An 18,610-nucleotide genomic window follows, 5' to 3' on the forward strand; every position below is an offset into this window, starting at 1 on the left:
AGTCCTTAAAGGATTTTACCTTGAACATGCATGATATTCGGCCCAGAGGACTTGTTCTACCTAATTTATTGGTCACTGTCTTATATTTAAAGTCTTCCTTGAACCAGCTTTCTATGTCTAGGTCTTCATGATTGCTTTTCAGTTCTCCTTATTCCGACTGATGAACCTTGCCCGTACCAAGTTCTTTGCAATGATCGTGTCTGTGCCCCAGATTCCACACAGCAAAAATCATCCCTTAGTAAACTGGGAATGGTGTGACTCTCAGAACCTAAAGATGCATCTTCCATAGATGACTGAGGACTGCTGTTCTCTAGGGCTTTATTCTCTCAATCAAAAACAAAGTCTGGGGCTTCCCTGGTGGCGCAGTGGTTGAGAGTCCGCCTGCCGATGCAGGGGACACGGGTTCGTGCCCCGGTCCGGGAAGATCCCACATGCTGTGGAGCGGCTGGGCCCGTGAGCCATGGCCGCTAAGCCTGCGCGTCCGGAGTCTGTGCTCCGCAACGGGAGAGGCCACAACAGTGAGAGGCCCACGTACCGCAAAAAAAAAAAAAAAAAAAAAAAAAAAAGTCTGTATCTGTGGATCTAATGCAAGCTGTTTCTATATCACTTTTCTTTACCTTCTTTTTTTTCCCTTGCACGCTCTCAGGTGATTTCTACTATTCTTTATTTCCATTTGCCAGTACGTAAGGAGTAGGACAGAATGATAATGAAGAGCAACATCTTTGTATTCAAACTATTATACTTTCCGGTGCCGTAGCTGTGTAACTTGGTACACAAGTTCCTTAATTTCTTCATGTAAGACAGAAAAACAAACCAACCAACCAATAGCGCCCAGTTTGTAGGAATAAAGTCAATTTTAAATGAGATAATATAAGCAATGCTCTGGCACAGTGACACGTACAGGCTAAGTCCTTTAATGCGTACTAACTACTAATATTAATACTATTACTATTCTAAACGCTGTTTGAATGCAGCCACTATTGAACATAGAAACAAAATAAATTTGTTAGCAGACCATCAGTAACAGAGAATGACTGGGGTAGGAGAGTGGGTAAGTAGGAGAAGGAACTAAGTAGATCTGAATCAATCCAGCAGCAGCAATTTTAATTGAATTCCTTTTACTTTTTATTGCAAATGAAACTTCTGCTGTTGAAAAGGAATATCTGGCTTGCACTAAATTTCAGCTGTGAAATAAACTGTTCTATTTATCAGTAAAAACTGGAATGGGATATTTACAAATTTCCTGAAAAACCTCTTATCAATTTCAAACTCAGGATTAACTACACATCTGAGAGAACAATCACAATCCATGAGTCTTCCTCCAGGAGTGTTAATTTTATGCACGTCAGATGTGTTCAGGAACCTGCACATTTTGCCATTAGCCCTTATTGGAAGTGGGGCTGAGAGGGTGATAATTTACAGTAATAGTGTCCAGTTGGTCTTAATGACAAGAATGAACAGCCACCACCTGTTTTTGTCTGATTATTGGCTTAATGATTAGAAGCCATATTTATCATCTACATTGGCCCTCTCTTGTCCCTCTCAAAGACTTGATTGTTGATTTTTTCCCACCCATCCAACTTTGCATATGTACATTCAGAATTCATTGACAATCTTTATTTACTGAGTTTATTTACAGTGTAGGTGCTTTGTCAGTGCTAGGTATAACAAAGAGAACACAACTGGTTCTCTGGTCTAAATGTGGGTATCACCAAAAAAAGGAAAACACAATGTAATGTCTACATGATTGCTGTGAAGATTTGATGGGAAAAATGTATCCAGCACTGGGTCTGATGCTTAGCCAAGACTTGCTACTTCCCAGGCCTCTTCCCGCTCACTCCCTGCCAAATGAGTAACTTATTATTTCTGTGCTTCTCTCTGCCTTCTTCAGGATTCTGACTTCTTTCTGTGCTTAACTCTTAAAACGTGTGAACTACAACCTCTTTGCATTCCTCCACTGCCCATGTGGTCCCCATCTCATCAAGGTCTTTGTGATACCATATTTTCATTGCAGCCACTATTGAACATATAGACACAAGCAATAAACTGTAGTGGATTCCAAGCAATAAGTTTAGCACAATGTATCTGCTAAGATAATTCTTTCCATAAGTACTTTCAAATTCCACCACATTGGTGGAGTCTTTGCAGACACTGCCAGTCAACTTATTTTATCTTTCCGCTATTTCTCTTTTTCCCTAAGGCCTGTATGTGAGCAGTGCCTGTATCCAATTCATCTCTTTACTTCCAATGGCTGACACAGCGTACAAACATGCTCTCTCTTGGCCTCAGTCTCTCCCTCCCTTGACAAACAAATGCCATTTTCTCTACAAACAGGATAAACAAACAAAGAAGCTAGCTTATAAGGATCTAAGGCAATGCACCAGTCAGGAACGATGAACACAGCAGATAATGAAAATTAGATATAACAGATAAGAAAAGTGTGGGAGTGAGAGGCAACCTACGGTAATGGTTAGGAGCTCTAGCTCTCAACTTAGAACAGGACTCAGATCCCATCTTCACTGCTAACTTTCTCTGTGATCTTAGACAAGTTACACCAGCCTTCATTTGAAATAAAGATCATAACAGTTTTAACTTATGAGGTTGTTATAAGTTATTGTAACTGTAATAATACATGGAGTGCACTCACTAATGTCTGACCCCTAACAAGTGTTCAATAAATGAATAATATTATTATCATTATTATGAAAAAGTCACCACATGTTCACGTAAAACAGAATATATCAGAGACAACTGAACATTTCAGAATAGAGAGTCTTCCCCAATAATGGAGAGGAATTCTTTACATTGCAATGTTTTCAGAGTAAGACAGATATCTTATTTCTTCATCTTTTTTTCCAGGGAACCATCTAATACAAAATAAACTTTAAAAGAAGACACTGTCATATTTCACAATTCATCCTCCAAAGAGCAGAGCATCACAATTCTTCTCTGATAGAAAGGTACATTTAATAGTGTAAATTCATTATTAATAAACCTGAGATGATGGCTATTTACTTGCAAGTCTGATTGCTCCTTGGAGGTAAGAGGGCAAAAAAAGCCTTCCTGTTCTCAGAGGACCAGACCCAGTTCATAGAGCTCAGGAACAATTTATGAAACAGAATATCTGCCACATTCAAACAAGGATTTGGCACTAATAATTTTTTTCCACTTTAAAGAGACCCTGTGTCTAAGCTATTTTGATATTGTTTATCCCTACTCCTTAAAGAAAGCAGCTTTATGAGCCAAAAAAAATATTGTTTTGCCCTTCAGTATAAACATTTTGCCTCCTTATTTATATTTTTCTTGACATAGCTTATTTCAGGCCTCTATCATACCCTGTTTGAACTATTACAAGAACCTCCAAAGTGGCATAATTTCTAAAATTTCTCTATCAACTGAAGGGAAATGTTAATACAAAATTGACAGAAATTTGTTAATGCATCTAATGTTAACAGACAAGGGATATAACTGTGTTATATATATGTGTGTATATATAATATATAAATTTTTCACTTCTTCTGGAAATAAAAAAATCATCACCATTAACAATAAATATTTAAGCAATTAAAAAAAAAAGAAGGCAGCTTTAGGATCAGCAGCTGATATTGGAAGATAATTCAGAAAAACTTAGGCTTAGCTGGGATAAGTCCCTTTGTAAACATGGAACACTGAGCTCTCAGATGTCTATTGACTAGGTTTAACTGCTTATCAGCAGAATTAAAGGAGGACTAAGAAAAACAGCACAATATGCCCCTCCAAAAAAAAAAAAAAAACCAGTAACTACTGTGTTCAGGAAGAGTTCAATTTTGAAATGGACGCTACAGACCTGAGGCCGTAAAGGACCGTCCCATCTGGATGCAGGCGGATCATGCGGTTCTTGACAGTCACGCCGTGCACGAACGACTTCTTATCGTTCAGGAAGTAAGTATCGGGCACCCAGAGCTGGTCTGCCACTCTATTGTCCAGAGTCAAGTTTAAAGGTATTACATTATAGGACAGCCTCTTATCTCTCCAAGCTTGCTGGAAGTACATTGTCAAGGTATAATCCTGTGAAATTGAGAAGATAAAAGAAAAAAGGGGTTATTTTGTACATAAATGGACTTGGGAGACAGGCAAACACTTCAGTATTCACAAGAAAATATACACAACCAAATACCAAAAACATATACTATTCGCATATAGGCAAATATTAATTTACTAAACCCATTCTTACTGAGCCCATACTATGTGTCGGGCACCACAGTATATACAGAAGTGAAGAGAGCATATCCTTGTGAAATTTATCATACATCATTCAGGAAGAAAGATGGTAAGAAATAATTATTTAATAATTAATTTGTCTTAAAGTACGGTACCCAGGATTGTTTTAGGTGGAACATAAATACAATTGTAAAAAGTGGTTAATTTATTACAGTAGTAATTATAAGAGTTTATAATGAGAGTCTCAATCTGTCTGATCAAAGTGAGTTTCCTAGGGGAGGTGACATTTATACTGAGACTAATGTAGCTTCCCACCTATCTAATAAATATTAGCTCAGTTAGTATTTCACGAGAATTTTTGGGATTCTGGATCATCAGGCTAGGCTCTTTCGTTTTGAGAAACTGTGCGTTGTTATAAAGGGAGCACTGGTCTTGGAGTCCCAGGCTCCAGCATTTTCCAGCTATTTCTAGGAGTAAATTTACATAACTTCTTTTCACTTCAGTTCCTTAACTATAACTGGGCTTTTAATATATCCCTGATCTATCAGAAGATTACTATGACAATTAAATATATAACTCAAATGCAATCTGTAAACTACAAAAAGCTATAAATTATGAACAAACTATTTACATACATATTGTGACATGTTCTCTCCATTAGAGGCCTTACGGGTACAATGTAATTGCTCTTTCACCCTCATTTGAATGACTAAAGGAAGGACCAAATATTCATTTGAAAAGGATAATTACCATTCTATTTTAATATCAGTTCACAATGCCCTACTTGAGGGCTTTAAAAAAAAACAAAACTAGAATTATGTATTAATCATCTCTGCAACCTGAGAGCCAGCACAGTCCTAGGGCATAAATAATGAATGAATGGATATCCAATATGGTATGCCTATTGGATTTCTGCACATACTTGCCTACTTTTGTGGATAAAATACACACTTCAATCGCTGTGAAGTCCCTGAGTTTTTCCAACCCTTGCTGAGATTTATACATCTTAATTTGGCTATGCAATTTTAAAATACGATTTGCAAAATATTACCTGCTAAAAACATTAAATAGCTTCATAGGAAAAGTATAATCCTCCGGCAAAAAATTTAAATATTTTCTCTGGTTTCACAAATATACAAATTTTTATCTCATTCAGAAGTCAGTGTAGAGCTGACTTCTGAATGAGAAGCACAGAATCAAACTTCTATTCTAACAGAAGAATATTAATATCCTAAAGGTATATCAAATAATTGTAGGTGAAATTTACTTGAGTGGATTACTTTAGTCAGTGCTCTGGACTGTTCTAGCACACTCTGCTTTATTAAAGAATTAGTCTGAGGATCTCTAGCATAACATCCTGATTTATAATAAAAGCTAACTTGAAGACTTATGAATTATATAACGAGAGAACAGAAAATGGATCAGATACATTTTTTACATGTCTCTATGTTGCAAACGGCCTAAAAACTTGGCCATAAATAAAATAGGCAATTTATATTGTGCTTGAGAGAACACACTTAGTGATTTCCGATTCTTGGAGATAAAATGGGAAATTCGATTATTATCTCTATTAGAAGATGAAGCTACATCCACTCTCTTAAGAGTTAGGGGAGATAACACAGTTTGGAAGGTGCTGGAGTTTATCAGTCAGCTGAGATGTGTTTGGACACAGGAAATTGTATTTTCTTTTGGGCTAAATAAATGGTAATATTGTGAGATCCAGAGTCATATGCTAACTCCTGTTATTTGTCAGCAAGGCAGTGCCTGCTAAGAAATGCTCCGAGACAGACCCTGGTGATTCTGCTAACTGTCACATCAATTTTCATTTCTTTTATTTTTAAATGACACACCATGACACTGTCAAGAAAGGAAGAGGTTGCTGAATCGAAATAAATGTTACTGGACATAAAAGGAAACAATGGTTCTGTGTTCTACTCTCTCTCCCAGACCCTCATGACCCCAGGATAAATGCTTTGAACTTTTATGTAGAAAACATCTTTTACACCCATCCAACAAGCCTGCCTTCAGGAAGCTGTGTCACTGTTGGTTTATTCAAACTGAAAAAAAAGCAAGTAAACAACTTCTGGGTGCTTACATGGCATCACCATGTAAGAAGCAGTTAGATAATCAAAACTAAAACCAATTGACTTTCAATGCTGAGCAAGATGGAGTAAGCCTACTACAGGCTCTCTCTCCTGCTAATCACAACTAACCATCCTGGAAAGAATAAAAAAGCCACTATCTCAGGACTGTGAAAAGTGAAAACTAATAGGCAGATTGGCAGAAAATCAAAATGTGAGGAAAACCCATTACAATAGTGAGCTTATTTATTTTTTCTGCCTCTTTTATCTTCTTAAAGTAACACACACTCACACAAACACAGCCAAAAGCAAAAATAAATGGAGAGATACACCAAGTTCCTGGATTTGAAAAGTGAGTGTTGTTAAGATGTCAATTCTCAAATTGATCTGCAGATAAAGTTTTAAAATTTAATCCCCATCAATACCCAAGCAGGATTTTTGTAGATATGAACAAGCTGATCCTCAAGTTTATACGGCAAGCAAAGGAACGAGAATAAACAAAACAATTTAGAAAGGGAAGAACAAAACTGGAGGATTCACACTACCTAATTTCAAGACTCACTCGGAAACTACATTAAGACAATATGATAGTATAGTATTGATAGAAACATAGATCAATAAAATAGTAGAATCTAAAAATAAACCCACACAAATATGCTCAAAGGTTTCTGACAAAGGTAGAAAGGTAGTAGATTTGAGAAAGCATAATATATTCAGCAAATAGTGTGAATCAACCGGAGCGTGCAAATGTAAATAAATAAGCAAACAAGTAAGCAAGATAGATGTCTAAGTTAGTGTGAGATCCACATATTCACTATTGTATATGTGAAAATTGTAAATGTGACGCTCCCACATCCCAAAGGTAGGTGGTCTCCAAACTTTAAAATTGTACACAAGTAAATATGTTGAACAAGGCCCCCAAAATAAAACAAAACAAAAACACAACTGACCATTTCAAGTGCTGATGATGATGCAGAGCAACTAAAACTCTTACACATTGCAGGTGGGAATACAAATAATCAGCCACTTGGAAAACAGCTGGACAACCTCTTACAAAGTTAACATACATTTGACATACAACCTAGCAGTCCCACTCCTGTGTGCAAATGTTCAGAGCAGCTCCTGATACATGCAACATCATCAATGATTTTCAAAGAAAGTTAAGTCGAAGAAGGCAGATTCCAAAGAATACATAGTATATGATTCCATTTATATGAAATTTCGGAAAACGTAAAACTATAGGAACAAAGAACAGATGAGTGCTTCTCTGGTATTTGAGGTGCTGGAGTGCTTGACTACAAAGGGACAGCATGAGGAATGATTTTGGGTAGCAGAACTGCTCTGCATCTAAACTGTAGTGGTGGTTACACAACTCTAGGCATTAGTTAACTCATAGGACTATACACCAAAATGAGTGCATTTTTCTGTACGTAAATTTAAAAAAGAAATTAAAAAACTGCTTAAACAAAACGAACAAACAAACAAAAAACCCATGATCTCTAAGGTCAGATACCCCCAGGTTCTTACCCCGGTACTTTCATGTCCATCTGTCATAACCTCGGTTGAGGTGAATGAGTCTCTGTTTCCAACTCAAAAGAAGAAACTGAAGCTAATGAACTTAGGAATTGGGGAAAACAAGAGCTGCTTTGACACCTGGAGCGGGGTGGAGTACAGCGATGCTACAAAATAAGTCATCTCCATGCATACCAGGGGCCACATGGCCCCATCAGGATGCACTAATAAGATTACCACTAAATGGTCATAGTTTCACAATTCCCCATGTGTACAATGAGGCAGTTGGACTAGGTAGTTTCCAACTCCACCCCTAGGAATAAAACAATTCCATTCTAAGAAATGCTTTGCCACCCCTGTGTTCAAATGCATCTCGCCATTTCAAAATCTTCTAAACATCTAAAGTACTTTCATAACTGTTTCTTGCTGTCTTTGTAATTCATTCCTAATACCAAGATTCAAACTCTTCCTGTTACTTTGGTTTAGTGTTCTACAAAATATATGGTATGAAATAATTTGTGTATGTGTTTATTATCTTTTTTAACTTTATTATTTTGTGAACTTCCTATTCTTGCTCTATGAACACTTTTCTGTTTACCTCCTGTTACTGTATATTTGATAGGTGGATATCAATCTACATAAAACATTTTATTATTTTGCTGTTTCCTTTTAAAGTCATTCTTATAATTAGTTTAACTTTATAGTTTAAAACAAACAAAAAAAATATCAATAGTTCAGAGGGCTTCTGTATACTTTTCACACAGCCTCCTCTAAGATTAACCTTTTGCATAATTATAGAATATCAAACTAGGATATTAACATTAATATAATACTACTTACTAGACTACAGACCTTATTAGAATATCACCTGTTTATTCACTAATGTTCTTTTCCTGTTCCAGGATCCAGTCCAAGATCCCACCATGTATTTAGTTTTTCTGTTCCTTAGCATCTGTCAATCTGTGAGAGTTCCTCAATCTTTCCTTGTCTTTGATGATGTAATGCTTTCGAAGAGTACTGCTCAGTTATCTTGTTGAATGTCTCTCAATGTGAGCCTGTCTGATGTGTTTATGATGAGACTGAGTTTATACAGTTTTGGCCAGAATATCACCAAAGAAACACTGTATCCATCATATAACGGGTACATGATGTCAATATGTCTTATTACTGGTGAGGATATTAATCTTGAACAGTTGGTTAATGTAGTACCTGCTCCGTTTCTCCACTGTGAAGTTACTATTTTCCCTTGTAATTGATACATATCTTGGGGTATGTACTTTAGAACTATGAGAGCAACAAGGTTATGAGGCTGACTTCTATAATCACTGTGTTTTTGGGTTTTGCATACTTTCCAAATTTCTATTTATCTTCTTTCAACTCAACCTGAATCGACATATTCAGTCAGTTGACAATGCTTAACTATTAATAAGACAAACCAAAAGAAGTAAATACCAACATAAGCCATTTAAGGTGTTTTACCACCAAATAATGGGAAATATCTTCTCGACGCTCATTATCTCCACCTACTCCTTTCACAGATTAGTGGCATCATTCTGGCCACAGCGGGTGCCTGCTTCTAGTATAGACTTTTACTCTGGATGGTGCAGCATCTTACCCTGCTCTCAAGCCTGCCAGTTGCACTTGGGTGGTGTATATTCCCACCTGGACTTGCTTCAGATTTCCCCTACCTTCATTTATGTCTATGGTTTTCCATATGCTTTTTCTTCTCTGGAGACCATTTCCAAGCTTTCCTTTTTTTTTTTTCCAATGCATGTTTATGTATATGGGAACAATTATAAATGTAATTATGTCATTTTCCCTATCTTTGTGTTTTTTTTTCCTATTTCTCTGTTTGGGGAGAAGATGGTGGTGTAGGGGATTAGGTTCACAGGTATTTGGTCTGTCATCTGAGGACATAAAGACGCCTAACAGTTACTTTTTTGATGATCAGGGTTTACGGTTTATTTTCATCACTGATAATGTGTGGGTTGTTTAATTTGCTTTACCTATTGCAACTACATCTTCTAAGCTTTGAAAATTGCTGCTGCTGTCCTAGAATCTTGAGCTTTGGTGATTAATCTTGTTTCGTGGTCTCCCAGGTAACAATTTTCTCTCCAAAATTAGATATGTTCAGGGAAATATCTTCTCTCTCTGCTCAGGATTTATAATTTTGAAAGAAAATAAAACTTTTAGCTTCATCTTATTATCCCTTGCTGAAATAACAACTTCTAATACACTATCATGTGTTACTTTCCTTTAACTTACGCTAGATTGATTCTGAGCTAAGAATCTGAGCTTCTGGCTTTTGTAAGATACGGCTAATATATTTAAGGAAGTAAAACCTGTGATTATAGGATTATATTATAGAAACTGTGAGTGCAAGTTTAATTTAAACAAAATGAAAGTTTCGTGTGAATAAAACTCCATGATAGTTTGTTCAAATAGCACATTTACAGCTTTTACTATCATTCTTTGCATAGCCTTTTAATTTGGGGCATGTTTAGAAAAGTCTTTCATTATTTTTGTTTGGCTTTTCCACTTTTAAAAAAGGTGACACAAGAGGACTGAATTCCAAAGATTAGGATGCCAAATTATTTCCCTAATTTAAAACTTCTGTTTTTACTCCCTCATGGGAGAAAAGACACTACATCTGATGCAGAAATTATCACCTAAATAAACACCATAGTAAGACAGAATAAGCACATTCATAGTACTTACACAGTAAGCATATTCTCAACATCATAAGCTGTTACCCCCTTGAGAGCAAACACTGTCCCTTATTCCTGTGTATATGACCAATACTGTGCATACTTTCTGGTAAATGGTAACAACTACCATTACCTGTGAAATGGTACAAATTTCCTTGCAAATACTTGGGAGTATGTACAGAGGTCTCTAATCTGTGCATACCCTTTGCTCTGATATTTACATTCCAAAGGATATTTGCAGAAAATAATTAAGCAGTACATTCTGACAGCTTTATCTCCAAATATTACAACTCTCTTACTTCTGTTTCCAATGCTAATAACCTAGTCTCAGACACCATTACTTGTTAAGTCATTATGATGCCACTGTTACTCAGTGGAGACTGTTACTGTCTCCTTGCTCCTGACCCTTTTCCTCTCACGGTGGTAGGAACGAAAAGCAGATCACACGTCTACCTTGGTTAATTATCACCCAAAGGCTTTTCATTGCATTCAGAGTAAAACACAAACTTAAGACTTTGGCCTTAAAGGTCGTATATGACCTGGATTCTGCACACCTCTCTGATCTTACCTACTACCTCTGCTCTTCCCTCACTAAGACCAGCCACGCTAGCTTGTCTTCTCTTTTACAAACATTACAAGCTTTTTCAGCCTTAACTTTGTCCTAACTAGTGACTAACTGGAAAAACTATGTCTGGAAAAACTATGTCCCCAAGTGTGGCTGGCTCTTTCTTGGGACTCAGAGCTCAACTAAAATGTCAGATCTATTCAGTGGGACCGTCCCTGACCATCTTACTCCGAACCCCATCGGACCTTATCACATCCCCCATTTTTATTATGTTTATAGCATTTATCACTTTTTTCAACTAATTATAAATTGGTTTACTTTTTTATTTTTCATTTCTCTCAACTAGAAGGTAAGTTCCATGAAAATATAAAGCTTTCCTAAACTTGTTCATCACTGTAACTCCATTCTTAAAAGAGAGCTTAGCACATAGTAGCAATAAACATCTATATATTGAAAGATGTGAAAGAATAAATGTAAGACAATGTACATTTATTCCCCTAAAATATGTAGTACTATATTAGCAATAAAATCAAAATTAGTAAAGACCTAAATGTTCATCAGCATGAAACTGAGTAAATAAAACATAGTACTAATATATAGTATAATATATGAAGGAATTAAAATAACATTGTAAAATATTTATTGACATGAATAGGTATTCTCAACATACTATTAATATATTACTATACATTCTTATTTTTAAAGAATACTAAGAAACAATAAGCACAACGTGATTCCATTTCAGAAACATACAGGTATATATTGGAGAAATGTGTCCAATAGCAAATACAATTATTAACGGTGGTATCTCTTTATGGCAAGATAAGTGATTTTTAATTGTTTTTGTTTTGTTCTACATATTTTTGTTTTATAAATATAAATTATTTATGCAACAAAAATTATATAACCAATTCCTTGAATTAAATTATAAAAATAGAACCTAGCATTACAAATATGTCTTCACTCTCTGCGTATTTTAGAGCTCAGCATGAAGAAAAAGGAAATTTACTCATAGTCACAAATAAATGAGAAAACCTAAGCCTTTCAGCTTGTTATTAACAAAGCACACATCCCCTTTGTATTGACCAAAGGATATCGCCTAGAATCACATAAGAAGTAAGAGCTTTAAGTGGCCACCATTCTTTCTTTTGAAAGTTCACATTTAAGCCATCACTGAGAAGTAAAAATCCATCCCTATTTTTCTTTCTAACCACCGAAGATGGAGATCCCAGAATCTTCCTCTGGCACTAACTTCAGTCTTCTTCAATCTGTTAGGAAATTTCACTTTCTTTCTAATGCAAAGCCTTCATATCTGTTTCTTATTTAATACTCAGTGCAGATGAACACACACTCACCTGTTCACTCTAGTTTTAATAGCATCCTCTACACTGCACTGGAAGTTCAAGTCCACAGATTCTTCTACAAAAGGATTCAAGGAGATGCCACTGTTTGTATAGTCCCAGCTCCTTACAAGCCTTTTCCCAGTCTGTTCTAGTCACTTTGTTCTAGTCGCTTTGTTCAGTCAGTCTGTTCTAGTCTGTTTCCTTATCCACAGTGAATGAACTGAGATAGAGTGAGGATCCCTGTTTAAGAGTGTCAGGTGTTCTAGGATTCTGTCACTCCGTTTAACTTCAACTAATCGTCTTCCTGAAACTTTTGCTTGAACTGAATTTTTCTGCATTCCAACAGACAGTCTTTTACTTTCCATTCTGCTTATTATTTTTCCCCATGCCCATCCTTTGCTGCTTACCCCAGTCATACCCATCCTCGAAGCATTCATGAGGACCTTTACCACTTCTCCCCATCACAGCCCATGTTCATCCTGACTCCTTTAATGCGGTGGTCTGTAGCATCCTAAGCATTGTTGAATTGAACTGCTACCTCTTGTAATGTTATTTAGAGGAGACAGAAAATCTCCCAACTAAACTGCACTGTTTTCTCTGAAGTCAGAAACCATGCCGTCATCTCTTTACAAGTGATCCAAGCATCTTGTCTTTAACACAATTGATCCTCCATGAATATTTATTCATGGACACAATAAAGCTTCTTCTCACTTCTTCCCTCTTCCTGCATGGGTTTCAAATTTTGATTCTTTAAACCTCTTTACTAATCACTATTCCTGAATCCCCCCCAGAGATTTGTTCTCTCCACCCACTGGCATCTGAGAATGAGTTTTCATTCTATCCTTTTTCCGCATGTTTCAAACACCCTCAGAGCTACTGTTGTTCTTTCAGTTTTTCATAGCTTCTCTAGTTCTACTAGAAAAGTCCCCAGGGCTGGGGATAAGGATTTCTGAAGGACACAATTTATCTGTCCAAAGCAAAAAGAACTCAGAGAGAAGTGTGAATATTCCCACACACACAAAAAAATCTTTAAAATGTTTTCCGTCTTCCACATCTCAGCCTACAAATTGCTAATCCAATTATAGGTCATGGTAATATTTCCACATTCTCAACCTCATAAACTAGAATGTAATGGAGTAAAACTGAGCTCCCCCTTAATAGAAGCCATCACACCAGATGTTCAGTTGCAATATTTTGGAAGAAGCACGTGGTAGCAGCTCTAATTGCTAGAGACACATTTGGGACAGGAGAGCTGCACCAAAGACCACCCATAAGGGGAATCCAAGATCGGAAGTGATTGATTATTTTCTTGTATGTGAAACTACAACACACATGGTCAATGCAATAAGCTTTCCCACTATTTTTGCTTTGCTCATTTTGCATTTTATTACAGATTCACCTTCTCAGTTATAATGGGACTCAATCTAAGGATGGCTAAAAAATCAAGCAAGTGTAACTCATTATATCTGTCTCTTATATTAATACATAATACCCTCATCAGGGGACTCAGTTCACCCTGAGATAATCAACATTAAAAATACACTTTGTATGTATGATTTGTTTTCTCATTTTGTGCTTTTTAATTACCCTATAACTTTATCTCAACGAGTTATTGCTTTAGAGTATTTTGCATTCTAATTAGCCTGCCCCTTATATATACCTTATATCTACCTAACCTTGGCCCCGGGCTAAACCTTTTTACATGTATTATCTCATTAATCATCACAACAGCTCTGTAAGTTATGCACTAGTTCTCCAGGTACTAGCTGCTGTGAGACCTTCATGCTGTTTAACCTCCCTGAGACATCCTGCTCTGTAAAACAATGGAAATAATAGTTCCTAGTAATAAGTAAATTTACTCAAGGAAAGTAATTAGCAGAACGCCTGGCTCATAATAAGTGCTCTACAAACATTTGCCATTATGCTCATTATTCTCGTTACTGCCATTTTCCAGGTGACACATCTGAAACAGAGAGGTCAGTGACTTTCCTATGTCTTTCAGTCAATAATTTTCTAGGTGTTGATTTGGCCAGGCGGCTCTCTGGTGATGGAGCCCATGTTCTTAGTACTGTATCGAGCTGCCTCTGGAACACTCACCTCCCTGTCAGTTTTGATTGACTCATCATTTCCCAACATTGCATTTATTCTCCTTTACCCCCTCCAAAAAGTAAGGGAGAAAATATACCTCGACCTAGCTTTCTATCTACACAGCCATATTTACAGCAACAAAAAAAACTAGAACAATTTTGGGCATACATAAATTACAATATTTCTTGGTGGGGGGGTGAATGTTGATTTTGAGAACCCTCTGGGATTTGATACTGAAGTTGTGCATACTGGCACATGCACGTGTTCCGGAATACACATAAAGAGACCCAATTTTACACAAAAGGTATTTACATCAACCCACTGTGATCTCGCAGAATGATGAAAACGTCTCTGGTTTTTGCAGGGTGTATACCTTACTACTGAGAAGTCCAAAGTAACCAGAGGGACTGTAGGGTAGTGTGTGTAGTGATGTACTTATTCAGAAGTAATTCAATTGGAATAATATTTCTATCCAACTAAAACATGTTCAGCCTAAGCTGAGTATTTCATACCCACTTCAGGAGGTTTGTTCAACAGAATGGTAGCAATGATTACTTAACTCTTAGATTAAGCCGCAAGAAATTCCATTTTTTGTGAGTTGAAAAATGTTTGAATTTTGACAGTTTTATATGGTTCAACCCAAATATATGGTAGCTAGCATAAGAGTAAAATTATTAAATTTATTTGTCTAAAATTAGTAATTTTAGGTTCTAAATAACTTGTAACACACTCATACATACTAATTTTGAAGAAAAAGCTTATGATTTTTATAATTGCGTTTTTTAATGGTTCTGAAATTTGTGTTCAGAATAAAACTCAGATATAAACCATTAAAAATGCAATTATAAAAATACTAAGGTTTTTGTTTTTCAAAATTAGTATGTGTGAGCATTCCCTTTTCGTTTTTTTGTCTTATCTTAGTGATTCCTAGAAAAAGCTACATTTACAGGACAACTTAATACTAAAAGAAAGTTACATTACCGTATAGCAGACACTACCTTAGAGTCCTTAATAAATTTTTGTCTCTTTCCCTTCCTACACTCACTCAAATTAATCATTTTCAAATCTGTTAATAACTACATGATGCAATCAATTGTACCTCTAAAAATCCTTTTTATTAGGAGTTAATGTTATACCCTTAGGCCCACCATTATAAGAGTGATCTTCTTAAGATGTATCTAGTTTTAATATCTCTGAGATCTGGGTGCGACTAACTAAAAGTTGGCTAGTGAAAAAAGTTGGCTATGTTGTTTTCTGCTATGCATTCAGAGAAGGCAAAGTGTCATGGCACCAGTGGAGGGAGTCAGAGGGGGGAATGGAAAGAACACTGAATTGGAAAGTAGGAGACATGATTGAGGGCTTCCTCCATTATTTATTATCTGATGGTCTCAGAGAAGTAGCTTAACCTCTCTACACTTCAGTTTTTGCTTCTGTGAAATGGGATCACCAATACTGTACCTGAGAAGCATGTACCTTGTAACTTTACCCCAAGACACACGTCAAACATGATATGTGAAAGCTCTCACTAATGTCTGTATGTGGGAAGCAGCATAGCCTAATGTTTAAGCAGAAGGTTTCTGGATTCCAGAGGGTTGGTTGAAATTCCAGCTCCACCACTTACTTCATGTATAATCCCGGGCACATATTTTAATATCCCAAAGCTTGGGTGTCCTCAACTGTAAAATAATGATTACCTCACTAGCTGCTGGCAGAAATAAATGAAATAATATAAATCCAAACCCTGATGATCATAGCACTCAATAAGTAGGCAGTGTATACCATTAAAGCATTAATTTAAGAGTGTTGATTTTTATTAATTGTTCATGAAAAAGTTAAAGAAAAAGCCAACAGGAAAAATGATTGCATTTGCTAACTTTGCTCACAAAGATAAAAATTTACTATTATTCCCCAGTTTACAACTGAATGAATGAAAACTGTTATATGTAAACAAAATGGTACAAGATTATATTGGAGCTCTCCCAAAAAGGAAAAGCCCAGGACCTGATGGCTTCACTGGTGATTCTATCAAACATTTAAAGAAGAATTAACACTAATCCACCCCAAAATCTTCCAAATAATTGTAAAGGAAGGAACCTGTTACTTGATACTAAAACCAGGGGGATTTATTCCTGGAATGCAAGAATGGTTCAACATAAGAAAATCAATCAATGCAATATAACACATTACCAAATGAGGGGGAAAAGCCATGTGATCATTTCAATTGATATAATAAAGCATTATATAAAATTAAACACTTTTTCATGATAAAAACACACAACAAACTAGGAATAGAAGGAAACTACCTCAATATAATAAAGGCCATGTATGACAAGCCCACAGCTAACGTTCTATTCAATGGTCAAAGCCTGATAGCTTTTTCTCTAAGATCATGGACAAGACAAGAATGCCCACTTTCACTACTCTTATTCAACACAGTACTGGAAGTCCTAGCCAGAAGAATTAGGCAGGAAAAAGAAATAAAAAGCATCCAATATGGAAAGGAAGAAGTAAAATTATCTCTGTTCACAGAAAACATGATGTTATATGTAGAAAATCCTAAAGATTCCAAACACACACAAACACAATAACTGTTAGAATAAATGAATTCAGCAAAGCTTCAGGATACAAGATCAAGACTCACAAATCAGTTGTGCCTCTATACACTAACAATGGACAATCCAAAGAAGAAAAAAAAAGCTCTGTTTACAATAGCATCAAAAAGAATAAATTATTTAGGAATAAACAAAGGAGGCAAAAGACCTGTACTCTGAAAACTACAAAGTGTTGCTGAAAGAAATTAAAGAAGTCACAAAAAACTGGGAGGACACCCTATGTTCATGGTTTGGAACGTTCAGTATCATTAAGTTACCTACAGTATTAATGCAATCCCGATCAAAACCCAAACAGTGTCTTTTGTAGAAATAGAATAATCCATCCTAAAATTCACAAGGAATCTCAACGGATCCTGAATAGACAAAATAACCTTGAAAAAGTAGTACCAAGCAGATGGCCTCACACTATCTAATGTAAAAATGTGTTACAAAGCTTTAGTAACCTGAACAGTGTGGTACTGGCAATAAAGACAGATACACAGACCAACGGAATAGAATGGAAAGTCAAGAAATAAACCCTTGTATATATGGAAAATTATCTTTAACAAGAGTGCCAAGACCACTCAATGGGAAAGGTATAGTAGTCTCTTCAACAAGCTATGCTGGAAAAAGTGGAGATCCACATGCAAAAGAATGAACTTGGACCCTTATCTTACCCATATACCAAAAGTAACTCAAAATGTATTAAAGACCTAAATGTAAGACCTAAAACTGAAGACAATATAGGGAAAAAGCTTCATGACATGGATTTGCCAATGATTTCTTGGACATGAGATCAAAAGCATTGGCAACAGAAGCAAAAATATACAAATGGGACTACAGCAAATCTAAAATACTTTGTGCATCAAAGGACACAGTCACTAGTGTGAAAATACAACTTATGGAATGGGAGAAAATATTTGCAGGTCATATATCTGACAAGGAGTTAATATACAGAATATATAAAGAATTCCTACAACTCAGCAATAAATAAATAACCAGACTGAAAAATGGGCAAAGGACTTAAATCGACATTTCTCCAGACATGACATACAAATGGCCAATAAGCATATAACAAGATTTGAAACATCACTAATCATTAGAGAATGCTAATCAAAACCACAATAGATATCACCTCATATCCATTAGAACGTCAAAGAAAGGAAGGAAGGAAGGAAGGAAGGAAGGAAGGAAGGAAGGAAGGAAGGAAGGAAGGAAGGAAGGAAGGAGAAAGAAAGGAAGGAAGAAAGAATAAAAAATAAAGAGGGAAAGAAAAGGGAGGAGGGAGGGAGGAAAAAAGGAAGAAAGGAAGAAAATAACAAGCGTTGACGAGGATATAGAGAAATTAGAACTCTTACACATTGTTGGTGTGAACGCAAAATGAAGGAACTGCTATGAAAAACAATATGGTGGTTCTTCAAAACATTAAAAATAGAATTACTGTATGATCCAGCAATCTCACTTCTGGGTATATAGCCAAAAGAATTGAAAGCAGGATCTCTAAGAGATATTTGCACACTCA

The 18,610-nt window shown here is 36.1% G+C and overlaps 1 protein-coding gene across 3 annotated transcripts in view; it reads right to left on the minus strand.

Annotated features, from left to right (window-relative positions):
- The window catches only part of GABRB2 (gamma-aminobutyric acid type A receptor subunit beta2), a 292,384-nt gene that overhangs the window by 187,849 nt on the left and 85,925 nt on the right, over positions 1-18,610 (minus strand). For all 3 annotated transcript variants that reach the window (XM_065873312.1, XM_065873311.1, XM_065873310.1), the window contains exon 4: positions 3,827-4,047. In XM_065873312.1, the coding sequence (XP_065729384.1) occupies positions 3,827-4,047 (221 nt within the window). The remainder of the gene's footprint in view (positions 1-3,826; positions 4,048-18,610) is intronic.

The sequence above is a fragment of the Phocoena phocoena genome, chromosome 3, assembly GCF_963924675.1.
Source record: "Phocoena phocoena chromosome 3, mPhoPho1.1, whole genome shotgun sequence".
In the NCBI taxonomy this organism is placed as follows: domain Eukaryota; kingdom Metazoa; phylum Chordata; class Mammalia; order Artiodactyla; family Phocoenidae; genus Phocoena; species Phocoena phocoena.